Consider the following 27,488-nt stretch of genomic DNA (forward strand, 5'->3'; position numbering starts at 1 on the left):
TCTGCTATGCCTTGAGTCTTTAGTAATTCTATTGATTCTAGTAATGCGTGTAATATTGTCAACACAATACAGTCGAATGTTCACTGTGGCCCTGATACGCGGGGCAACAATACTCTCTCTACTGTGGTTTCAACTAGTCAATTACTATCAGCTCCTGTACATACTTCTACTGTTCCCGTCCCTCCCCTCTTCTCTTTACAGATAGCTGTGTCAGACTAACCAAGGCTTAAAACAATCATGCAGAAGACTTACTGTGATGGATTTGAGTATTCAGACAGGCATTTTGAGAACTCGGGTAGGAAAATCCAGGTATTGAACTTACCTCTCTCAGAGTGCCCGTATGTTTTAATATTGGCTATTGTCCCCAGACTTGAACTGGTTCAGGCTGAGACCACTGATTAGCTGATCCTCATGGTACTTCATTGGCTAACTAAGTATATGGAATTTGACCCTTTGCTTTCAGCGCAAATCCTAATGGCTAGAAGGGTCGACTGGATCGGACCTTCCCTGAAGGCATTCCCTGGTTGATTGTTTAGTTGTTAATTTCAGAGATGAGAATATTGTCTGCAGCCTATTAACTCACCATAAACTCTCCTTCCCAGGGATTTCCCAGATATTTGCCCATCTATTGGGCTGCTTTCATAAGCCTGCCTTCTGCTCCAGGGTCCACTACTGCTCCTGCCATGAGGTATGATCCTGTGCATTGCATCTCCAGCTTCCCTGGGGTTGGCCTCAGAAATACATGTGTGCCCTTGGAAGGAATGGAGGGGTGTGACTGACTAGAAGAAATACTCAGTGTCGAGTTTGAAAGTTATAGGGATGGTTAGTATTTGAATACAGCCAGTGTTACTGGTAATGTAGCTCTTTCCTGTACATTAAGAGGTAACTCTCCTGTTATTTCCTCTGAAGGTTTTTTGCTCCCCATCAGAGAACACGTACATGTACATACATGATAGGAGCCCTGTATTTAGCAGTAGGTCCAGGGGATACTTGTATGAGTTTACTTTTTGTCTAGGAATTATTGCAGGGATCAATAGCAAAATGGTTATAAAACACTAGCTTTCCCCGTTTGAACACTATGATGTTATTCTGAAGGAAACGTTGGCCATAACTCCAGTAGTACTTAATGGCTACTCTTGTTTTTCAATTTCACCTGCTTACTCTACTTCAGGGCGTCGACAGGGAGGTTTGTTAATTTGGATACAACTTAGAATTAAGGCTAAAATATTACAACTGAACCTTAGCTGCATGGAGGTGCAGGAGGTAGACCTTATTGTCTCTCATTGTTTAAAATGTTATATTATTCATTTTTATAACAATTACTTTTTCAGCCCTGCCAACAAGAATGCTCAGATTGTATTTAATATTTTTGATTAACGTATGCTTAATTGTAACTCTGCTGTTGCAGTAAGGGTAGTAATATTATATGTGGAGACTTCAACACTAATTTGAGCCATTTATCCTCTGACAATAGTGATAAGCGCCACTGTAACATGGGCGTAACTGCTGGTAGCTCAGATTTGAGAGGGGCTGAGTTCAGCCATTATGTCGAGGGTTGTGGCCTTATAAATTTGCATGAGTCTGTCTATGACAGTATACCCAGGGCACATACTTACAACGGACAAGGTTGTGAATCTATAATAGATCACTGTTTTATCACTCAAAGTTTTTCACAATATTTGTATGACAATGAGATATTGTACTCAGCTTTCAGCGACCATAACCCATTGACAGCTATGTTACTTTCGCCATTAGATTGTATTGAAGGGTCTAGAGAAGCCATTTTACAGCCATCACCACAGCACAATGGCCTGAGGCTTCTATGGCGTTTGCCCGATCCAATAACATTATTTAATGGGCTGTTTAAGGTTAATCTGGATATTTTGTTTTAATGTCTGGCTGAGATACCGCCAATGGAGTATCTGTGTAATCATTTCAGGGGACTGTGCAATGCAATAAAAGATATGTTAGTTAAGCCGCCTGTTAGGTCTGTTGGTTCATCCATACGTTGGTTTGATGGATCCTGGTACCAAGAGAACAGGAAACCGAGACTTGTTCTGTGTAATAAACCCAGTAACCCTAGTGCGATTGCCCTGGCCTGGATTCAATATATATATATATATATATATATATATATATATATATATATATATATATATATATATATATATATATATATATATATATATATATATATATATATATATATATATATATATATATATATATATATATATATATATATATATATATATATATATATATATATATATATATATATATATATATATATATATATATATATATATATATATATATATATATATATATATATATATTTTTTTTTAACACAAACTTTATTGAGTTTTGTAAATTGTGTACAGCTGTGAATACATTACATCATGCATACATGTGATCATTGGCATCTTCCGAACATAAGGTGTATCCAAGTGATATGTTAACAGTGAGAAGTGCAATAGTATTGTCCTCTATAGTATCCATTTGTGCACAGCTATTGCGCATACAACAACAGCGGTAAAGACTTTGACAGATGTCATATCTAGCTAAGTGTCATGCAGGCTACAATCATATACTTGTTTAGAAAAAAAAGAGGAGCCCTTTATATAACCAGTGGGACTGGGGCACTTAAACAGTGTAATAAAAAAATCCCAAGGGGTAAGTTCCGATCGAATAAATATCATCCACTCAATCTTGTGACCAGTAGGCTATACAACAATCACTCTCTCTCTCTTCATACTACAGTAGCTTGTGTCATATATAACTGGAAGACCACTAGATTCAGTTTGCATGTAGGTTATAGTTAGGATAATTTTCAATGTTAAATCTCAAAATTCTATTTGGAATAACTTTGGCACCGGTTGACGAATCTGCCTGAAAATTTCCTGAAAATGGCCTCGTCGAGCTCCGGTCCTTCCTTGAAAGTTTGGTGGGGATACGTCAAGCGGGGGCCGAGATAAAAGGGGGGTCCCAAAACGCGTTTTCCCCATGTAAATTTCCATAGGGCGGTCGATTTCACTTTTAGCCCGAACGGCTGAATGGATTTCCAGCAAACTTGGCAAAATTGAAGGGACTGGTAGCCCGATGTGCCTTTGCTATGTCTCAAGATGTGTGCTGCAGTGGATTTTGAGTAATTTACGTTCAAAAAAATATATATATCTATAGGCGCTCTCCGGTGCGCGCACCGGAGAGCGCTCCAGGTGCGACACGCGACTTGCGCGCAGGAAGCTGATTGGCTCTCAGTTGTCTGTAAACATTCTAAACAGTCCGGAGCGGCCGCCATCTTGTGTCTCGGTAAAATCGAGACACAAGGGGTTTGAAAAAAAAAGGGGCAAATGACCATAAGGGGGAAGAGTAGACCCCCTCTGACCCCCTAGGTTTGATGTAGGGACTAAAATAGGGTCCTGCAGGGCATTAAAATTTTTTTTTCGTTTTGCGCGGGGGAAGCGCATGGTACGCGCACCGGCGAAGCACGGGGAAAATCCAGGATTATATTTATGAAGGCCTTGCGCTGTTAGTTTTGCGCTTCCTGTGCGTCAATTTTTGTGACGCACCAGCGGTGTAAAAAAATGCGCATTGTTATGCAATATTTAAAAAGTGACGCATCTATCTAGATGCGTCACTTTTTAAATATAGTGCAACGAGGTACATTTTATTACACTGCTGGTGTTATGCGTCACTTTTCTGTGCGCACTCCTTATGACATTCCAGATGTGTCATATTTAATGTATGACGAATCATGTTGCAGATACAATATGGCGCAGAGTTTTAAAAAGTGACCCATGTACCTAGATGCGTCACTTTTTAAAAATAGCGTCAGGTATAATGCATGCAGAGGGGGTGTTCTCCCGCAAAAAGCTTTGTAATAGCGACGCAGTGAAATCTTTCAGATTTCACTGCGTCAGTTTTAGGATGCTGTTGCGTCAAAATCTTGTGCCTGCTTTACAGCAGGTGTTAGACTGAGGCAAGACCTTTCATATGCTGCTTTCCCCATTTGAAAGGACACATTACTGGAGTTGCGTCACTTTTGTGACGCACTCCAGCAATGCGTTACTTGGAATGTCATAAGGAGTGCGCACAGAAAAGTGACGCATTGCACCAGTAGTGTAAAAAAATGTGCCGCGTTGCGTTATATTTAAAAAGTGAGGTATCTAGGTAGATGGGTCACTTTTTAAAATCAAGCGCCACATTATATCTGCGTGAGGTATAATGCATGCAGAGGGGGTGTTCTCCCACTAAAAGCTTTGTAATAGCGACGCAGTGAAATGTTTGAGATTTCACTGCGTCACTTTTAGGATGCTGTTGCATCCTTTAAATATAGTGCAACGAGGCACATTTTATTACACTGCTGGTGTGATGCGTCACTTTTCTGTCCACAGTCCTTATGACATTCCAGATGTGTCATATTTAATGTATGACGAATCATGTTGCAAGGAGCTACAGATACGTCAGTATTTCTGACATATGTGTAAACATAAAAGTGATGCGAGGCCGGCGCAAAATTTTGACGCAATAGCATCCTAAAAGTGACGCAGGGAAATCTCATAGATTTCAGTACGTTGTTATTACCAAGCTTTTTGCGCGGGATTGCCCCTCTGCATACAATATACCTGATGCAGATACAATATGGCGCAGAGTTTTAAAAAGTGACCCATGTACCTAGATGCGTCACTTTTTAAAAAATAGTGTCAGGTATAATGCATGCAGAGGGGGTGTTCCTTGCAAAAAGCTTGGTAATAATGACGCAGTGCGTCACTTTTAGGATGCAGTTGCGCCAAAATCTTGCGCCTGCTTCACAGCAAACCTTTCACATGGTGCTTTTTCCATGTGAAAGGACACATTACTGGAGTTGCGTCACTTTTGTGACGCACTCCTGCAATGCGTTACTTTTGTGTTTACAGATATGTCAGAAATACTCCAGTTTATTCACTGTGTCATAACTTTCTTTTCTAACACTCACCTTCTTTCATTCCTCCTACTTCACTTCCTTTCACCTCTCATACCTTTCTGTTCTTTCTTACTCATTCTCCTTTCAATTATCAATGCACTATATTTCACTTACTCTTCATTTTTTAAGATTATAGCTCTTTGATGAGAATTGGAGGTAGTTCTGAAAAGAACTTTTGGTTTTCTTCTTTTAACTGAAGAGGAACAAAAACAGGGAATAGAAACTGCTCAACAGGAGCAAAAAGAAAAGAAAAAAATTAGGGGTGGGAAGGGCAGTGATGGTTCTCTAATGCCCGAACCATGAGCTGGACACTTTGCTCCCCATAGGTGAGGAGTTGATTGCAGTATCTGCATCTGACGAGCCCATGGTTGAATGCAGGTTGGATGTTGGCTACCTGCCCCTGAGATTGGTCTCTTCCAGAAGAAGTTGCTCCTCCTGTTGATGTAGAGGCCCCATCTCTGGGAACCTCCTGTGCCAGAGCCCTGACACTTTCCCGGGCAAAATTCTGGGGGTGCCTCCTCTCCACATGTCGGATCATCGTAAAGTTCCCAAAAGAGTATTTTTTTTGGGGGTTACCCCGTGACAGGACCTGTTTGCAGATCCTGCACTCTACTTTTGGTGCATTCACCTTCTTCTGGCCTTCTGGAAACTTAAAAAATTTCCAAATGAAATGTTCCTTCACCTTTGGGGTAGGAGGCTCTTCATCAATGAAGTCATCTTCACTGCTGGATGGTCTGGCAGCCATGATGAATCCAGGAATATGGAGCAGCAAAAAAGGCAGGTCTTTCAGTCACAAAAGTGAAAGAAGAAGTGAAGGAAATGGGTGGGGATTTCATTCATTGTAAAAAAAAACTGTTAGCAACCAATGAAAAGTGTTATTTGAGGGTCACATGACCCGACGCGTTTACGCTGCGCGCTCCGGAGCACTTCCGGGTGCGTTTACGCAGCGCGATCGTAGGCGCTTCCGGGGCGCAAACGTGGCGCGATCGTAGGCGCTTTTCCGTGCGTTTATGCGCCGCGCACGTATGCGCTTCCGAGGGCACTTACGTTGCGCGCCGAAGTGACGTCATCAATCTTTTATAGAAATGCATAATCATTTTCCATATTAAAAAAAACTAATTTTATTTGTATGGTACGAAATGTTTTGCATTATTATTAACTTTTCATTCATATTTTTTTTTCACGAACGACAGTTGCGCTCTGGGTGCGCTTTCAGATGAGCTCTCGGAGAAGCTTACAGGAGAGCTTAGCTGAAAGCTTCCCGGAGCGCGCACCCAGAGCGCAAAAGAAAAAAATTATAAGAAAAAATGAATACTTAAAAAAAAACAGCAAATTGTAAAAAAAAAAAAGGTTAGAAACTCGATATACAAAGGAATTAGCATTTAAAAAACCTATGAAATTCACTGAAAAAACCATAGGTTTCACACCAGTTATAGTTAGGAATTAGCATTTAAAAAACCTATGAAATTCACTGAAAAAACCATAGGTTTCACACCAGTTATAGTTAGGAATTAGCATTTAAAAAACCTATTAAATTCACTGAAAAAACCATAGGTTTCACACCAGTTATAGTTAGCTGGAAATTTTACTGATATAAAACCATTGAAATTCCCACGTTATAGTTAGTCGGACTCACTATAACTTGCGCGTGCAATGCACTGCTGATGACATCACATATTACATCACTCATGACATGGTCAGTGACATCACTCATGACATCACTGATGACACCATCCTTGTGACACAGTGACAGACCTCCTTTCAGTGTAATGTAACCCATGAAACACATATTCAAAAATAGAAACTAATATTTTCAAAAAAGTGGATATACCCATACCAGTTACAACAACCAATTCAGTAATATCACCATCTAATACACATCCACTCATGTGTATGTATATGGGTTATTAGATATTTTTATTAGTATCAGTATGAGTGTCTATATGGTTTGGTGGGGGTATTACTTAGCACATAGATGCATGAGTGACTGACTCTTTGTTTGTATGTGTTTTGAAGACAACATATGTACAGGACTGTATGGGTGGATGAGTGTCTATATGTGTTTGTTAGTGAGTGAATGACTGTCTCACTAGTGTCTTTATCAGTAACTACATATGTTTTAATCTAGTATATATGAATATTGATGTATATAAGTGAGTATATGTGAGAGTAAGAGATTGTAAGAGTTCCTGTTTAAATAAGTATGTGTTTCTATAAGTGATTGTTTAAGAGAATAAATATGTGTAATTTTAAATAGAAGTAAGGTGGAAGTGTGTGTATAACTCTATATTCAAATAAATGGATGTCCAATAGTTTATTTGCACGTGTGAATATGTGTGTGAGTAACTTTTGGATGAATGTCGGTGTGTAACAGGATGTATAGGTGTATCACTTCATATGATGAGTGAGTATATGTATGAGTGACTATATAGAACTATTGGTGAATGAGTGGATGTGTATATAGATAGTGGAATTACTGAATTGCTTGTTGTAACTGATATAGGTATCTCCATTTTTTAAAAAATTTCAGTTTCTATTTTTGAATATGTGTCTCAAGGGTTACATTATAGTGAAAGGAGGTCTGTCACTATGTCACAAGGATGGTGTCATGAGTGATGTCACTGACCATGTCATGAGTGATGTAATATGTGATGTCATCAGCAGTGCATTGCACGCGCAAGTTATAGTGAGTCCGACTAACTATAACGTGGGAATTTCAATGGTTTTATATCAGTAAAATTTCCAGCTAACTATAACTGGTGTGAAACCTATGGTTTTTTCAGTGAATTTAATAGGTTTTTTAAATGCTAATTCCTAACTATAACTGGTGTGAAACCTATGGTTTTTTCAGTGAATATATATATATATATATATATATATATATATATATATATATATATATATATATATATATATATATATATATATATATATATATATATATATATATATATATATATATATATATATATATATATATATATATTTTTTTTTAACACAAACTTTATTGAGTTTTGTAAATTGTGTACAGCTGTGAATACATTACATCATGCATACATGTGATCATTGGCATCTTCCGAACATAAGGTGTATCCAAGTGATATGTTAACAGTGAGAAGTGCAATAGTATTGTCCTCTATAGTATCCATTTGTGCACAGCTATTGCGCATACAACAACAGCGGTAAAGACTTTGACAGATGTCATATCTAGCTAAGTGTCATGCAGGCTACAATCATATACTTGTTTAGAAAAAAAAGAGGAGCCCTTTATATAACCAGTGGGACTGGGGCACTTAAACAGTGTAATAAAAAAATCCCAAGGGGTAAGTTCCGATCGAATAAATATCATCCACTCAATCTTGTGACCAGTAGGCTATACAACAATCACTCTCTCTCTCTTCATACTACAGTAGCTTGTGTCATATATAACTGGAAGACCACTAGATTCAGTTTGCATGTAGTTTAATAAACTACGTGCAAACTGAATCTAGTGGTCTTCCAGTTATATACGGCACAAGCTACTGTAGTATGTAGAGAGAGAGAGTAATTGTTGTATAGCCTACAGGTCACAAGATTGAGTGGATGATATGTATTCGATCGGAACTTACCCCTTGGGATTTTTTGATTACACTACAATCATATAAGCAATATCTATCGACAGAAATACAAATATTAAAGCTGAATCATGTACTACACAAAATTAGCAATAAAGAACTGAGCTACTACCAACTGAGTGTCTGCCTCCTATATCTGGCGGAAATAGCCTGGATTCAATATAAAGAGGTGTTGAGGATCAGAAAGTGATAAATTCAAAGAGTTAACTGGGATCGCCTAACCTGTGCAGCATCTTTAAAGTTCTCTAGTGAATTTTAGAGAGTGGTCAGGGAACTTCAAGTACAGGATTCGTCTCTTACTTTATTGAGCAATCACATTACGGGGGATCATTGCGTCACCCATTTGAACAGGATCTACTGTAGTACTTCTTTCTGGTCACAATGTCCATATTGAGTCTTTCTTTCAAACTGATTATATTGATAGGCTACTATTTACGGTAGATGAGGTGAATATTGTCCCCAACAGTAGCTCACTCTCTAATCTCCTAGGCCTTATGGGGTACTCATCAATATTTTTCTGTGCAGAATTGATCTCTGGGCTCCATTGCTGGCCAATGTTTTTAATAACCATGACTTGAATGCTCTCCCTCCTTGTTGGTCCAGCTCCACCATAGTTCTCGTTTTAAAAAATGCAGGCGAACTGATCAGAAGTGATACAGACCCATTTCCTAACTGACTCAACCATTACTATCATGGCGAAAGAGATTTTTAATAGATTTAAAGAGTTGTGTGATGACAGTTGTGTTTTATCCCCAGCCAATATGGGTTCATGCGAAGCCTAGGCATAATGGAACAACGTTTAAATCTTAATTTACTGCTGCTAGAATAGTACACTATAGAAAAAAATACCTTTTTTTACAATTTCTACTAAGTAGTGATGAACTTTTAGAGTAAGCAGTTTTCTTAATGCCGTTTTAGTGTAACAGGCTTAATTTTTAGTAGACCTTTTGTATAGCTTTTATCAAGTGGTTTACATGATTTTACACTTTGAATGTTTTTGTTTTAAGATTGTCTTTGACATTCGAATAAAGAATATTTTTACTTTGACTGAGTATACGCTTAACAATTCCAGCATTCAAAATGCTGTGAGTAAAAAAAAACAGGTCTAGCTGAAGCATTCACATAGGACTAGGACACAGAAACCTGTTGCACATTATCATGTAAACCTATTGTAGATCACCTTGTGCCCCAGACATCACTCTGTGCTCCTCTAAAACACACACCCTTGTACACCTAAATGTCACATACATCAAAACTCTGCTGATGCACAATTAGCAATACACCCCAGATATATAAACCAAATTTCTCTCCTGATGCTCAGCCCACATTGGTTCAACAAGGAACATCAAATAGTGGTAGCATGAGGTGCAGCACCTTGTTCTCATGTGAGGACCATCACTCAGTGCTTCCCTGAGGTGCATTACTAATAGCCGCCTGTTCCATATCACCCATGTTCCGGTTCTTCATTTCACTATGTGCACCCTGCTGCACACCATCTTGTGCTATGCTGATGCACTTCACTCTGGTATTTGCTGCCCATGGATTCATATAACTGTTGGTCTGAGGGCATTGATACCTGTATGTGTCTAAGTAAATGTTCATGCGATCCTGTGTGTTTCATGAACCTAGTGAAAATAGGTATCTGTAATTGTGTTGATCACTGTGCATACTCAATGTGTGCAAATGTACCCATAGCTAGTGTGCCTTTAATTCATGAACTGTACAAAGGTCAAAGGGAGTTATTGAGATTCCGCATTCAACTGCATTAGAGCGAATGGCACATGTAATATGGCAGATGGGATGTCCGCCACGTATGTGATGAAGTAGTGCGTTCGCCAAACTCTAAACCAGGCCCACGTTTATTGGCTTTATCATAACTCATTTATATAAGCTACTCATTTACAACCTTTCGCAGTGCATGCTTGAAGGAAGGTATACAGACATAATAAGCAACAAAGCAGAGTACTTACTCACCATTTGCTTTCTGTTCTCTACCAAATGGATTCCAATAATGCCAAGGAAAGATCCAAAGGCAAGCTAGAGGGACAGTGAAAAAAAACATCTGAGTCAGCATTCAAGCATTTTAAGTGCCAGTGTAAACTTGAGCATCATGATGCGGAGATTTCATATTTGAAAGACATGGGAGGTTTAACATCCACTCTTTGTTTCAAATCCAAGCCGGTGGTCAATTTCTTAACTTTTATAATAAGAGAAATAACAGTTATAAAAGCCAAAATAATGTTATTATCAACTTCAGCTGCCGAGATCCAGAACAATATTAACATCCTCAACCAGTTTAGTTGGTCGCTGATGTTCCCCCACATCCCATGTTCAACCCATTTCTGGCCTAAAAATGGAAGATAATTGTTATTGAAGTAATGGCTAGGCAGCAAAACCTCAGCAGAGATGAGAAAGGTTGGGAATCGTGCATGGTATTGATAAATTGTTCAAAAAAGTTTATGTATTCTGTAAACTGCCAAAACCAATGACAACATTTCAAAAAGTAATATGTGGATACGGTTTCGAGTATCATTAAGTGTCAAGGACTTGTGAGGGAGAATGACTCAAAATCAGGGAAGGTCTGCCCCTCCATGGGATGTGGGTGATTAAACAAGTCTTGGCTTCAAGGTGCTGTCAGTGGGCGAATACCCAGGAGCACAAGATGTACGTGCCACAGGCATGTGCAGTGGATCAGGTGCAATGTGGGCACCCTGAGAACACCACCATCCATCAGCTCCTCCGGTAGCTATCCTGAGGCAACCAAAACACACATCATCTCCACCTTCTCCATATCTGCTTCATGGGGTGGCTGGACAGACCAGTCATTCAAGGCACACTTGAGCACTCGTATTTGTTGCCTCTCTTGTTCCCATCCAGATTGCAAAGTAGTCAGCTGACATACACTAAAATGATGTCATTCAGTTGACACTCCAGGGTGCAACAATCTCAAAGTCATATGGCGCAGTCCTGGAATAGCACAAACCCACTCTGTTGCCCTCTCTGCACCTTATGGTTCCAACATCTGGGTCAGACATATGCTAGACTGCTTAGTATTATGAACCCATGGAGTTGAGGGGGCTCAACACTAGGTTTTGCACTACAGTGCTTGAGCTGTGATCACTTGTGCTCTCCCTTCAACCAGATCCACTCAAGAGATGCAGTAACGGAATGCTCATTGAAATCATTGCCCAGTCACAGCGTGCACACCCCAATATTGGCCCACCGTTCATCACCCATCAGCCTGCAGTCTGCAGCTCTTGACTGTGTAGTCCAAGCTTGGTATAGGGGCAAAAATCAACCATACAGGGAAATTAAGTGAGAAGGTACTGGTTCAGTACAAACTGCCAGGGCACAGTTGCCATAGGCTATTCCTGACAGGCAGGACACTGGTGTTGTATAGTCTAAATCAGTGGTAAAGACCCCAGAGTCAGCCTTACTAGTCAGTAATCAGTGGACTCAAAAGAAAGAGGCCAGAGCGACGTGCCGCACCAGACTGCCTTGATCAGCGCTGGGTAGCGCTGTGTCTCAAGGAGCTCCACTCAGCTGCAGAGCAGTAGACTCAGATGTGCCAGCAAACAGACAGTTTTGACATGGTAAGTGGCTTTGCATCACAGTTTCTAAAGAAGCCAACCCATCTGGCTAGTGACCACACCCCCAAATGTGCCTAAAGCCTTAACCCGAACATCTGGATCAATCAACAGGTTGTTAGGTTTGATGGCTCCATTGCATGTAAATGGAGAAATGTCATTACGATACTGAGATTTCGAATAACAAAATTCAAAATGTGAATTTTAGAGCACAATTTTAAATTAAGCTGTATAAGAATCCAGATGTTATTGGTAGTTCTACCTGGAGCCATATTATGAATACACAGCACTTTCCTTGTTTGCGCCACAGCGAACCTTTAAAAAGGTGTACTCAGTGCAACCAAGGAAAAAGCAACATATTAGAATGAATGTGCTGCCCCCATGACAAACGCAAACTCATGTTGCCCTGGAGGCGGTGCTTTCAAGTGAAGGATGGAGCTTAATGGCTAGGGGGCGGTCGATCTCTAATCTGGGGACCAGGGTTCGAGTCTCGGCAATGACACTCAACATCCTGAGATTCTGGACAAATCACTTAATCTCCTGGTGCCTACAAAACATGAATGTGTCCTTGTGTAACGCAACTGGTGCTCATGTAAAGAACTCTGATACCCAATACCTTAGGGTTAAGTTTGCGCTATATAAAACTATGTAAAAAATTTAAATTAAATATAGAGTAGCTGTTTAAAAACTGCTCCATGTTTCACTGTGCAGGTGGCAAGACCAATGCACCTTTAAAGAGGATTAGAGATCCCTTGCAGGTGGATGGAGTGAGTGGCTGCATCCGCCTACAGGGGGATGTCTGAGGGTCCAGGGACAGTTTCGTCCCCTCCAGAGGGCTTCCTTTAGGAGGCACACTGAAAGTGTGCCACCTTTTAGTGGTAATATTAAAGGCATGTTTCCCATTGCGCCTTTGTATCTTCAATTCTCAGTAACTACTACTTCATCCCTTGATGCCACACTTCTCTTTTCTGAGTACCTGGTGGTTTCAAGGACCCAGACTGCTTGGTTCATAGGCACATCTGCTTTCTCACATGATGCTATGCTGTGTATTTGCATGTGTTCCATGCCTGCTGCATTAGGTGATTCCATACTGGGATTTTCCCAGATTGTGCTGGCTCCTCATATGATGCATTTCTCAATCCCTATTACTTCCTCGTTTCCTAGATAGATCTTAGCATGACATACGTTAGTGCTCTGTGTAGCAACGTGCATAGCAACCTTATAGTAGAACCTCTTCTAGACTCATTAGTTTGCTCTGTCCTGCTTAGTCTCTATCAACATACCTAACCCATTTGCTGGTTCTACAGCCATAAAATTTAACTATTTATACTCCTTTACTCCTACTCTGCCCAGCAGATCTGGCCCCATTTTGCAACTTCATTTGCTTTAACAGCAAATGTATTGCACCAAGCCCCTTACAAATGGTACAGCACAATACAGTCCAATGTTTGGTTAGTGGAGACTCATTCATTCCTCTGCCTGCCTAGCTGTAAAATAAAAAAAAACTGTTATGTATATAGTACTATTAATAATCAGTGTAACCTCCTTTATAACCACATCTGACAACAGAGGATAGCTTATAGAGTGCTTACATCACTGGATGGAAGTTACCACCCATGTGCACTGCATAGAATCGTAATTACAGCCGTGGCCCGTGGGGTGGGCCTGTCTGGGGGGGGTATTTCGACAGAGAATTATGAGGGGAAATTAAATAAATATTTAATTTTCCCTCGTCATCATCTATCGAAATTCCGCACACACGGCCCCACAGCTCTTTACTGCACAGGCTGTGGCTGCGTAATTAGACCATAATTGTGGAACAGCACCCAGGATTATGTGCGGAATAGCTAAACACTTATAAGGTCCCAAAGACTGTGCCAATGCTTGTTCAAGATGTACATAGCAACAGACTTCATTTCCTCTCATTTTGACACATTCTTTGGAAATAGCATCTCAGTTTGCATGGGTCAAAATCAGGGCAAGGCTGTGAACCCAAAGAAGCCCTTGCAATTTTCTCGGACCAGCCCTGGTGAAGCAAGGGCTAGCCCAGGGAGGCAGGAAACACTTGCTTGCTGCTTTTTGTTACTGGGCAGTATGTCAAAGAGAATCCTATTTTCAATCTTCCTGTCAATATAAATCTATATAAAATAACTTGTATCAATTTCAAATATCCATAGTCAATGGCCAAAACATGTATATATGTACTGAATTAAAGGTTCTTTGAACTGTATTTATTTCATACGTATCTTTGAAAGAAGTCTATTTTTTTATATTCTGAAAAACACATATACACAAAACATTTCAACACCATATATATACATAACACCATATGTTTACATATATTCACATTTTATACATAAACCACAAACACTGACCAAATTTCTGTCTTGTTGCTCTCTTCGCCCTTATTTGAAAGCAGGATGCACTTCACTTTATATTCCACAATGTGCAATCCCTTCCCAATTGGATCACCACCCTGGAGTCACCTAACGGTTTTATCAATTCAAACCCCTCATTTTGTAGGTACTCTCAACTTGTTCTATATTATTTCAATTTATTGTGGTGTCTCCGAATTTCTGTTGACACGTTTCAGCCACTATTCATAGTTGGCCTCATCAGGACTAGGGCAGTCGAGCGCAAGAACATTCAATTTCTCCAATCTTGGCAAACTTACAACTGAAGACCATCGAAAAATGAGTGTTGGGTGCGCCTTTTCCTCTACACTCTGTTTCTCTCCAAACGCTTGTACGGAGGCGAAAAATTCTATCGGCTTCTCCTCTTGGTCAGATTATAATCTCCTCACTCCTGCGATCTCCTCACTCCTACGATCTCCCGCGGCTGTGACTTCCCGGGCGTGCAAATGTCACGTGATCCCAATAGGATTCTCTTCGACATACTGTTTAGTATTTCTATCTATCCCGAGGCATTGTTTATTTATTGCATTTGCATGTTCTTACCCAGGTGCCTTAGGGTTAAATTGGGTTACCCCTGTTTTAAATAGGTTTTGTTACTGGGGGCAGATATTTTTCAGCACTACTGCAAAACCGGACTCCAGTAACAACATCAGCCCTCACTGCTGCAAAACTGGCCCCACCCTTTCAGCTTCCTCGGAAAATGCCAGATACTCCTAGTACGACCTGAAACAAGCAGTGCCACTGCTTTTTAGGTCTCGCCTACGCAGCGTGCATGCGCTAAATAGACAAAAAGACCTTTTGCAATTGATTCACTTTTAGCCCTTAAAACGTGCACGCGTTCCATTGCCTTCAGTGCAACGAATGCACGTTTAGTGATTCCCTTGCAGGAGCGAGCTTAACACCATATGTTTTTAATTAACAAACACATGGTGCCCCTGGCTCGCTCCCACAAGGGAAACGCTTTGTATGCCTCCCACTGTCCCCCACTTGTGAGCGTGAGGCGCATGCGCTTGTTTTAGATGCCTTTGTAACCCAGCTTAGTTTAAGACAGGGATGCTGCAGGGCAGAGTGCGGTCCTTCTGAAAGAGGCAGGCATAGGGGAGCCGTTAGGACGCTGGGTCTCTGGGAGACAGGCAGGGCGGGCTGTACTGCATGTACAAGCAATGTGGGAACTGCAGGCGCTCCCTAAACAGGCACGAGTAATCTTACACGGTTGGCGTCCAGGAATTTATACAGCATTTGACACTGATGATCGCTCTGCTTCTCATCAGTTTTTGCGGATATGTGTACTTCGGCACTGTGTCTTGAAGTACTTTGTCCAAGATCACACTCTAATATAACTTTAATTTAACCTATTGAAATAACAAATGTGCCTATTGCCAAATTTAATTGGGACTCTATATAGTAACGAAGGAAGGATGGGGCGTTGGGTTAGCAGTCCTCGTAAGAAACTTGTGAGTGGCTGATCTCAGCAGATGCCAGATGCGAGTGTACAAGTCACTGAGATACATTTTGACGGTTGGTCAGATAGCACCTTCATTAGCTCCGCCCAGGACAACAAAGCTGGCACGGCACTTTCCCTTGGGCTTTTACTCCTCTACGGTTCCTGTCTTCGGCATGTCGCTTTCAACACTTCAAGGTAAAAAATAAGGTGCTTTGAAGCCAGAGGGCAGTGTGGCTTTCAAGTAACATTGTCAGGTTCAAGTTCCGGCTTGCTAACTCGCTAAAACTGATTGAGAACACCCCCTCCCCCGCCCCCCCCACTCGCGCAATCGCTTTATCTACCAGTGCTCTTAGTTTTGCAATCCAACCCCATTCTACCTGTATGTCAGTCAAGAAGATAAAGCTTTGAAACAGCCTGTCTGGACTGCGCAATATAAAACCTCAAATAATATAAATAAATGTTGTTTATAACCCCCCTTAGACCCTCCCCCCCACCCACACCCCATGGGTGCATTACACCAATGCTGGGGGTTGGGAAGTCAATATGCCAGTAAAACGCAGCAGATCCGGTTCTACTGGACGGCCCCCTCCCACCCACGTACCAGTTGCTGCGCACTGCCGGCCCGGCGGCCCTACTCACCCCGCCCGCGATGACCTCAACACTTCCCCAGTGTAGGGTTTAGTGTTTTGATGCAGCAATTCACAGGGGGCCCTGAGCTGGGATCGTGTAATCCGGGGTTTTGCCGCAGCTGGGGGCTGGATGACGGGTTATACTCCTGCCGGACTGTGATCTTTACACCGCTCACACTTAGAAGGGAAACCGCCCCTTTGAAATGCAGAGAATCTTTAAACAGGCAGAGGCGCCGAGAGCTTCGAATCACAAGCTCCAGAAAAGGGCCGGCTGGAAGTCAGCAACTGGAGGAGCAACTAGTGTTAGAAAAAAAAAAAAAGCATTGGCATAGCCAGTAGGTCTCGCCTTTGGGACCTGCTGCATAACTAAATACTTATAAGGCCCCAAAGGCAAAACCTATGGGCTATGCCAAGGCTTGTTGCTTTTGCTGTTGCCAAGAAGGGCGCTCTATTTAGCTACATTTCTAGGTCACAGGAAAAAATGCCAAGCATGGGATGGCAACAGTCAAACTCTGGTTCGCAAAACATAAAGCCAGTTGTTGGTGAAAACAGGATTCTGAAAGCCAGATTCTGAAGACGCTAATGTGTTAAGCGTATGTTTCTATATATTTGTTGTGTGGCACAAATTCTGCAGCTGGGGTTTTTTTTGGGGGAAACTTTTTTATTGTTTTGTAAAACAATAGCAGGGCACAAGTTAGTTAAAAGGTGCATACATTGATTGAGGCAGGTCAACATACTTAACATTGTTAATACATGATGGAGATGATTAAAATAGTACATAATAATTTCACTTGGTACATTACTTAAGTCCCTCATTCCCTCCCGTCTCTTGCTCAATGTCATCCTCTCCTTCTTGCATTGGTGGTTCACATAAATATCCCCGAAATTCGTTCCAGATGCTTCAGATTCTATCCCATTTCTGAGGGCATCCCCGGTTGAGGTACACCGCTCTCTCCGCCAACATTGCTAAATCCAGATCTTTGCACCAATCTGAGAGCGCAGGCCCCTCTGCAGAACCCCAATATTTGGCTAAGTTTCTTTTAGCGTACATTATACCTAATGTTACCCAGTCCTGTGCTGAGTTAGGAAGATCGTTTGGCTCCCAGATGTTCAGTAAGCAGCGCCGAGGCTCTGGGATGACGAGTCCTTCACCACCTGTGACAGAGTCCTCATGACCTTAGCCCAAAATGTCGCCAATTGGGGGCACTGCCATATGGTGTGGAAGAATGTTCCCTCCTCCCCACACCCTCTTAGACAAAAGCTATGTGTGGCTCTCCCTATCGTGTGCAGGGTGATTGTAGTGTAGTATACTCAGTGTAGTATCTTGAGCTGCACAAGACGGAGTCTGGACGGTATGGCCACTTCTCGGGGGAAGATAACGCCGTCTGCCAGTCCGCCTCATCAAATTCTCCTAAATCAGTAGACCAAGTGTTCTGTAGTTTCAGGGTTGGGTCCGGTAGGTTAATAATTAATTTGCGATATACAAAGGAGGTTGCTTTTTTGGGCATGTGTTCAGTTAATAGCCTGTCTTCCAGCGGGGTGAATTCCGGTACATCCGCACCAGGTGGAACAATAGACCCCAGGGCATGGCTGATCTGTAAGTACCGGAATTTTTCAGTGGGTGCTAAATCATATTGTGTTTGGAGCTGTTCGAATGTCATTATGGCACCTCTTTTCCATAGGTCTCCCACCGTGGAGATACCTATTAGATCCCATGTCCTGAAGCCTTTACTTTTGCGAATTTTACCTAGTCTCCGCGAATACCAAAGCGGTGTCATTTGAGTAATAGTGTCTTTACATTTGACACGGGTCTGAGCTGCATACCAAAAGCTAACTGTGTGTGCCGTTGGGCCGACAAGGGCTGAGGCGCCTCTTTTATCATATAGTGCTGCAAACACACCGGCATCGCCCAACTCATACCTGTCTGCCTGGAATGCTGGTTCTGCCTGGGGTGCATGCAACCATTGGTTTATTATTTTCAATTGGGCCGCCCAGTAGTACAATTGAATGTCTGGGAGGGCCACCCCTCTGTCGTACCAGCCCCTAACTAACTTATTCTGCGATATGCGCGCTGGTTTATCAACCCCAAAGTAGGCCCTAAATCAGTGCGTCTATCAATTTGAAATATTTCAGGGGGACAGGGAACGGGGTATTTTCCAATGCATATAACAGCCGGGGGAGTGTCATCATTTTGTATAAGGCCGCCTTACCGACTAGGGTCAAGGGCAGAGTATGCCAATGCTTCACATCATTACGGAACCGCTCAATGGGGGGCTCCAAATTTTGGCATAGTAAGGCGTTCTGACAAGGCGTCACCCAGACACCCAGGTACTTAAAAGGTTCTTCCGTGACCCTTAGGGGGCAATCCGCCGGGGGCTGTGGGGGGGGGGGCCCTTAAGAACAAATAAAACAGATTTGGACCAGTTGATGTTGTAACCGGATACCCTCCTAAAAATTTCGCAAATATTCAGGAGCACTATGATTGATCGTCTGGGGGAAGTAAAATATAAAAGAATATCATCCGCATATAAAGATCTTCCCACATTGCAGTCCAGTGTAGCCCCCTAATCATGCGGTCCCACCAAATCCAGGCTGCCAATGGCTCTAACGCCAACGCCAAAAGCAGAGGGGAGAGCGGGCATCCTTGGCGTGTACCGCGACCCAGTGGGAAGTTCCTAGAAATATGGCCATTAGCTATGGCATGTGCCAGAGGCTGCGAGTATAATAGTTTCACCCATGCACTGAATTTGGGTCCAAAGCCGAGAGGCCTAAGGACAGCGAACAGATAGGGCCATTCTACCCTGTCGAACGCCATTCAAGCATCCAAAGAGGGGATGACTGCTGGCTCTTGAAGACTCGGTTTTTGTGCCATCACTGCGTGGACCCTTCGCAGATTAAGAGCGGTGTTCCGGTTGGGCATAAATCCGGATTGGTCCGGATGTATTAATGTCTCAAGAAGTGGGGTTAGTCGGTTGGCGATCATCTTGGCCAGGATCTTGGCTTCTGCGTTAAGTAAGGATATTGGACGGTACGATGAACATTCGTCTGGGGGTTTGCCAGGTTTTGGCACCGCAATTATGGTAGCTATTCGCTGGTCTTGTGGCAATTCCCCTGTCTCCAGGCTGTTTAAAAACATTGTACGGAGATGTGGGGCTCTTAGGTCAGATGTGTGCTTTTAAAGCTCAATGGGGATCCCGTTAGGTCCCACAGCTTTCCCCGACTGCAGGGAGTGGATGGCGGAGAGGACCTCGTCCGTCGTAAAGTCAGCTTCTAGAAGTAGGGCATCGTCTTCTGACAGTGACGGCATTTGGATATCTTTAATGTATGTTTGCGCCTCTTCTGTTGTCATTTGGGAGTTAGGTGTATAAACTCGTTCAGAATAGTCAGCCAGGGTGTCTACTATGTCTGTGGGGGTAGTGACAACCGCACCAGCCGGGGTGCGGAGTTGAGAAATCATCCTCTGTGCCCTTTCCCTCTTGTCTAACCAGGCAAGGAGTTTGCCTGCCTTGTCTCCTACTTCATACACGGTGTGCCGCTTAGCTTGGAGCCGCAATTTAACTTGTTCCCCTTGGTATTCTCTAAGCACACTTTTCTTAAGATGTAGATTTTGGGCTGTCTCTGCAGTGGGGTTCTGCTCGTGTTGTGCCTGGAGCATGGCCAATTCAGCCTCCAGCGCATCTAGCTCATGTCTTGCCGCACGTCTATGACCTGTTATCGAGACAATAGCCTGTCCTCTTAGAACAGTCTTGTAAGCTTTCCATAACACACCCGGGGATTGTACAGAGTTCACATTATCTTGGAAATAGTGCTTTGTGACTGTAATTATGTCTTTTCGGATTTTGGGGACCTGTAAATAGCCTGAGGCAATAGGGAAAATCTGTTTTTTAACCTTGATATGCAACGTATAGGCCATGAAGACAGGTGAGTGGTCGGATATGCCCCGAGCACGTATCTCAACCTCCGTCAAGTGAGGAAGGCTATCTGCAGAGATAAGAAAATAATCAATACGGGAACTACCCATCCCCACTGTCCTGCAGGGGTAGCGGTCCATTGCCCCGTCCACAACTGTATTAAAGTCTCCTCCCACAAGCAGTTCTCCCTCCGGCAGGCCCAGTAAGAATGTGTTAAGGGCCGGAAAGGCCACTGAATGGAGGGCAGGGGGGATGTACACCGATACAATATTAAATCGTATACCCTCCCATTGGCAGGAAATGGCAGCGAACTGCCCCTGTGCATCCGTCCAAGTACGATGTATGATTAGTGGGAATTGCTTACGCACCAACTCCTCTAGAACCTGTTGAAAACTCGGAATGGCCAACCATTTTGTATCCCCAGCGGTCCATAGCCTTACATGTCGAACCCACCAGATGTGTGTCTTGTAATAATGCTACCGCTGGTGCAGAGCGCCGTAGATATTGTAACACCAGCCCTTTTTTGATTTTGTCCCCAAACCCATGCACATTCCAAGTGAGTAGAGTCGGGAAACACTGGAGTTACAGAAGGGACGTCAGTACCAGTGGTATTACGCGCCAACATTGTTTCTACCCCCATAAGTAATAAATCTTTTCAAACCATCCCCAATGCTGTGCACCCTGTCAGTGATGTCATGTTCATTTACTTCAAGTCTTCGCCCTGGACATAAAACAACAAAAATTTGAACAAAACGCAAAAACCCTCTTTTCTCCCCACCCTCTCTCCTCCCTGTCTCCCTGCTCTGTCGGCAACCAAAACTCCATACGTCCTTCAAACTCTTTGAATACCTGAAGTCCAAAGACAAACCAGTACGCATTCCGTCATGTATTATCCTACCTACTATCAGTGAAACAATCATCACAGCAATAAACCGAACAACTTTGAAACAAACCGCCTGTCTCCTTTCCCCTACCCCCTCCCACCTCCGTGCCCCCCTGCCTGTGGATTCAAAACTACCCACCCCCAAGTTTGGCAGAGTGCTTCTCACCCCCCCTAGAATGTAAAAAAAGACGGGGTAAAGCAGCCCCCCTTCCCATTGAATCAAAGCTAAGAATTGGAATTATTGCCATCCGCTTTAAGCCACATGCGTCCCTCCCAAAACACTTCTAGCGCATCTCATAGTAAGTAAATTTGAGGTAAGTACCCGTACATTAACAGATCATACAATAATTGGCATCATCACTCATCCCGCCCCCCCGACCCCCCTACTTGCGCCTGTACTCGAATCCCAGCGTGAATGTTCCATTCTGGACTACCTTGTCCCTTAGTCCTGTTCCTCGAGCGGGCTGGGAACCACCTCTGTGCTTCCCTGGCTCGTCTCCACTGGAACTCCCTGGCGATGGCTCGGGTTACTCTGTCGGCTCCCCCTCTTGTTCCCCACTGTGGTCCAGCCATCCAGCCAGTCCCAAACTGCCTCTGGGGAGCCGAAAAACCATGACTTTCCATCAGATTCAACTCTCAGGCGTGCCGGAAACAGCATTGCATACCTGAGCTCCCTGTCCCTGAGTTCCTTTTTTAACGCCTGGAAGCTGCGCCTCTGGGCCTGCACCTTGGCCGTGAAGTCGGGAAAAAAGGCCCCCTCTAATTATCCATTTTCAAAGGGGGGGTTGGAGCGTGCTGTCTGTAGGATAATGTCCCTGTCGCGGTAGTTGAAAACTCGTGCAATAATAGGTCTTGGTGTCGCACCAGGCCGCGGCTTACCTCCTGGTACCCTGTGGGCCCTTTCAATCGAAAAGTAGTTGGCTAGAGTCTTGGGTTTAAGGTGTTTCGTTATGAGGTCCTCCTCATACAGGTCCGCCGCCGGCCCCTCTGTTCTCTCCGGAACCCCCAAAATGCGAACGTTATTGCGGCGGGCACAGCCTTCGTAGTCGTCGAGTTGTTGCAACATTTTGTCCTGTTTCGTTTTCAGGTCACGCACCTGCATTTGCAGCTCAGAGGTATCCGTCTTTTAGAGCATTAGTGACTATTTTTAGCTCCTGTACCCTCTCATCCATTTTCTGAAAATCGTCCCGCAGGAGTTATACCTCTACGTTAAGCAGCTGGGGTTTTTAATGCTTTTTTGCAAAATGATGTTTATTAATTTGTGGTTATGTGCCTTTAAAGTTCCAGTGACAGTTAAGCACTTCACACTGATTAGAGTGGGAAAATAGCACTGCTCCAGCATTTCAACTATTTAAGATAACAGTCAGAGTCTATGTCTTATCTTGGCACCTCCAGTGGTCATGAATACTAGTTCCTCTATATTTTAAGCCTGAAAGAACAAGGATCCTCACCGTTCTGTGTCTGAAACACATTCCACTATTAACTGTGCTACTTTAAATTGCATTTTACATCATGCTGTGATATGGTTTTGTATTAAAATATAAAGTGCCGAATATATGTACAGCTGCAACAGTGCGAATGCATTACCCATGTGCCATATAACAATGCCAGCCTTTGGGTAAAAGCAAAGAGATGCTCAATAAAGTGCAAAAGTATCCAGGGGGGAGGGCAGTCCCAGGTAGTTATTGATGGGGTGGCACAGGACACTTGGATCCAGCCCTACCAATAATTACCTGGAAGTGCCATTGATTGCCGCTGGATAATATTGCTTAATAACCAATATTCTACTAAGAGGTGCAGGCACCACGCTTGTAAACTAGCTAAGCCGGGATAAGTACAGGATTGCTAGAGCGAAGGTAGATCTACTGTTAATATGCCGGTTAGCTAAAGTACTAATCATTTTGTTCTCCTCGATAACAACTGAACTTACTGTCGGTCCCCTTTGTATATGGGCTTAAGAGGCCACAAGCTAAGGAAGGTATCCTGGCCCATTGCAGATACCCCACTGCCCCTCCTCAGAGCATCTTTCTTTTGTGAGCTGTGGCTGGGAGGGAACTTATGTTGGAGTTTGTCCCTTTTGGGACACTGTATTCAGATCCTCTTTCCATAACAGTTAATATTAATATGATTTCTAAAGTGCATGAATACCCTGGGGTGTCTTAGCGCTGAAAGGAACGTAAACCCTGAGAAGGTAGGAAGGAGGTGGAGTTAATTTAGAAATAACAAAGTTTTCAATTCTTTTCTGAAGGAGAGGAGAGAGTTGGCCTCTCTCAGGTGTGCAGGGACTGTATTCCATAGCTTTGCTGCGCAATAGCCAACACTACGGCCTCCCCAACTCGCAGTTCGAATCCTTGGTACCAGCATTTATCTTGCATTGGTAGACCTTAATTTTCTCCCTGCGTGGTCCCAGGAGAAGAGGTTTTTCAAAATTACGGGTCCTATATTATCCAATGCTTTATAGGCAAGGCAGAGTGCCTTAAACTTGATAGGTTGCGCCACAGGTAACCAATGGAGCTTCTGGATCTCCTCTTTGACTGATTGATACTTAGGTATGTTCAGTAAAAGCCTGGCTGCAGCATTATGCACCATTTTCAGATGTTGTTTTTGTAACCCGAGGTAAAGGCCATTACAATAATCTAATTTTGACAGCACAAAAGTTGTTACGACCATTCTCCTGAGATCTATGGGAATGTAAGGCATTACCTTCTTAAGTTTCCTTATCAGATAGAATGAGGCTGAAACTGTGGCGTTGGTTTGTTGGGACTTGGTGAGTTTGCTGTCCGTCAGCACCCCAATATTTTTGGCCTTCTCTACTGGATTTGGGAGCTGTCCAATTTCAGCCGGCCACAATAATCTATCCCATTTAGGTTGAAGGTTACCGAAGAACACCACTCCGGTTTTATCCGAGTTCAGCTTTAGACAATGTCTTCCCATCCAGTAGCTGATTTTCTTCATGCATTTTTGAAACTGTATTGCAGGGGATAATGTGTTTTTGTATGCCGTGACCACAACCTGCGTGTCGTCGGCGTATGATGTTAAATTGAAACCAAACTGCTGTATTAGCGACACTAGTTCGGGCACGTAGATTTTAAACAAGGATGGGCTTAGCGAGGAGCCCCGAGGCACCCCGCATGGCAGTACGTATTGAGTTGCCTGAAATTGATCTAAGGACACTGTCTGTTTTCTATTCTTCAAGAACGATGATATCAAGGAAAGTGCATGGCCCTTGACCCCTATGTGTTCAAGACTCTGTGGTGCACGGTATCAAAGGCCGCTGATAAATCGAGGAGAATCAGCACAGCAGCACCGCCCTTATCCATCACTGCTCTGATCAAACTCGGTGGCCTTGATAAGTGCTGTCTCTGTGCTATACCCTTAATGGAAACCAAGCTGAGGGGGGGTCGAGTAGTCCATTTTCTTGAATGAATTGTGTAAGTTGGGTGTTCATTATTTTCTTCACCAATTTTGTGGGGAAAGGCAGCCTGGCAATCGGGTGATAATTGCTAGTTATAAATGTGTGGAAGGTGCCTGATGAAAACATATTATTAAATATGTTTGTTAATATTGGACTTATCTCCTCTGCTATGTTTTTTAGAACTGCAGGGGGCAGGTATCCAATGGGGATTCTGATTTAATTTCCTGAATAAGTTTTCCCACCAGCTCACTAGATACTTGTGGGAAAGACAAAAACCCATTCTTTTTAGTCTAAGTAATAGGGGCACTTCGACTGGTTTATTGGGGGTGGCAGAGAAAATCTTATATATGTCGTTGACTTTATTCCTAAATGCACTGGCAATGTCATCACATAAGGATTGACTGCTCCCTTGTGTTGATCTATTAGGTGTGGTCGTGAGCTTCTTTACCACCAAAAATAGCTATTTTGCAGAATTTTTAGAATGTTCTATCTGTTGGGTGAAGAAGATCCTTTTTTCAGTAGCTAATAGGGTTTTACGATTGGCTAGTGCATGTTTGTACCTATTTTATTCTTCTCCCTCATAATTGATTCTCCAGCGCCTTTCCAGTCTGCGACATTTTAGTTTCTCTTGTCGCAGAGCTTCCGTAAACCAGGGGGCTCAGGGTTGATTGCGATTCCCAATGTTTTTACAGATCCGCAGTGTCGCTGTAAAGGCGTCATTAAGCCAATCTGTATATTCCTCAACAGCCTGATCCACCTGCGTGCTCAAGGTCGGTCGTATCTGTTCCAGTTGGAGTTCAAGCATGTTTATATCTATCTTATTCCTTGATTTTGTAGGTTTTTTCCTGTGCTTTAGCAGCCCTGGCTTCTGGTGTTGTTTGGGATGGATAATCAAATATGATTAAGGAATGATCTGACCAGACGAGTGGATGTTTATCTTTCACTATCATCCCTGCCACAGAGGAGAAAATACCATCAAGGGTGAGCCCTGCCTGATGCATAGGTTTGTGTACCAACTGTATTAATCCCAACGTGCCTAAAGGTTCCGTGAACATGGCTGTGTCTTTATCTGACAGCACCTCAAGGTGTATGTTAAAGTCACCCAAGATCGTAGACCTCTTTGTAAAGAGGTAAGGTTCTAAGGGTGAGTCTAAATAGGTAATGAAATTCGTTCTAGACCCAGGAGGGCGGTAAACTAGGGTGCCCTTAAAGGTATTTTTTGGATTTAATTCTATCGAGAAGTTTAAGCCTTCGTAATGAGGATCGGGCGCTGGGGAGAACATAGCTCTCAGATGTTCAGGGTAAATAACCACAAGCCCACCTACTTTCTTAATGGTCTGTCAAGTCTAGATGAGACAAAGGCGCGTGCGACTGCAATCACAAAGTCAGGATCAGACGCTGGGTCTGCCCATGTTTCCGTGAGGAATAACACATCCAAATTATATTGTAGGATGGTATCTCAATTTCAACTTTATGCTTAGCAAGTGACCTTACATTAATTAGGCCACAGTGTACCGCTGTCTATCTGTCCATCAGTTCTTTTGTCTGTGGGATATAATGGCACATTTTAGGTCTGATTAACTGAGCGAGTGCTTCGTATGAAATGGTGGATGCTGATGAAATAAACATGAGTGTGCTGGATGTTTCACTGTCAAATCAGTTTCTGCCTATAAGCTAAACAGACTTTTTGAGGACTATTAAAGTCCTTACCATACTACTGTTGGACTGTGGCAGTGAGCAGCAAGACTGACTGATTTAGAAAATATTGACAGAGAAAATACATGACACATTTTGTCTTTGCCAATGCTGTTGGCCAATTCTAAACAGTATCAGTTTCAGGAAATAAAAGATTGTTGCCAATGTTGCTCAGCATCAGAAAAAAAGCCCAGGCACTGTGGTTTGCATGTGCACATGCATCACCATGCGGGCACGCGTATGCATCATGACACTGCAGTGGCCATTTTTTAATTTTAATTTACTGTGCCACAATGGCAAATGCCCATGAAGTAGTGGAATGGTGGAGGAGTCGGGGAAGCTGACCACGAAGAGGAGATGTGTGGGGAATGGAACGCACAATCTGGGGGTTGTGGGGGGAGGAGAGGGGGGAGGGAGAGAGAGAGCGAGAGAGAGGAGAGAGAGATAAGAGAGAGAGCGAGAGAGAGAGAGAGAGAGAGAGAGAGCAACAGTACAGGCAGGCGAGTGAGTAAAAGAAACAAAACCCATGTGCTCCCAGAGAGTGCTGTAAGTAAGAGGACAAAGTAATTTCCTGTCTGTAAGCCGTGAAAGTATACAAGCTATCCCGTCAAAGGGATAGTTAAGAAGCTGTGGCCCATCTGAGGGAGAAGCACCCGAAGAGAAAGGAAAGCAAAAAGATAAAAAGCAAGCAAATGAGATCAAAAGCAAAGACACCCGATTATAAGAAATGGAATGACCTAAGCCTACTTATGTATTGGTATTGTACACAGTAGGTCTTTCCACAAAAGATAACTAAAGCAAAAGCAGTCTATAGGCCTAAGAATGAGACTTTGTCTGTCAGCTGTGCACCCCAGTCACTACTGTGAGTCAATGAACAGTAATTGAAGGATTGTTTTCCCTACCAGAGTGAATGGGCCGTAGGCAGTGAGC

At 43.0% G+C, this 27,488-nt stretch overlaps 1 protein-coding gene across 1 annotated transcript in view; it reads right to left on the reverse strand.

The window, feature by feature from the left end:
• The window catches only part of TMEM255B (transmembrane protein 255B), a 1,152,151-nt gene that overhangs the window by 727,600 nt on the left and 397,063 nt on the right, over positions 1 to 27,488 (reverse strand). Inside the window, exon 3 of the mRNA XM_086933386.1 lies at positions 10,555 to 10,617. Within this exon, the coding sequence (XP_086789512.1) occupies positions 10,555 to 10,617 (63 nt within the window). The remainder of the gene's footprint in view (positions 1 to 10,554; positions 10,618 to 27,488) is intronic.

This window comes from Lissotriton vulgaris, chromosome 8 (assembly GCF_964263255.1).
Source record: "Lissotriton vulgaris chromosome 8, aLisVul1.2, whole genome shotgun sequence".
Taxonomy (NCBI): domain Eukaryota; kingdom Metazoa; phylum Chordata; class Amphibia; order Caudata; family Salamandridae; genus Lissotriton; species Lissotriton vulgaris.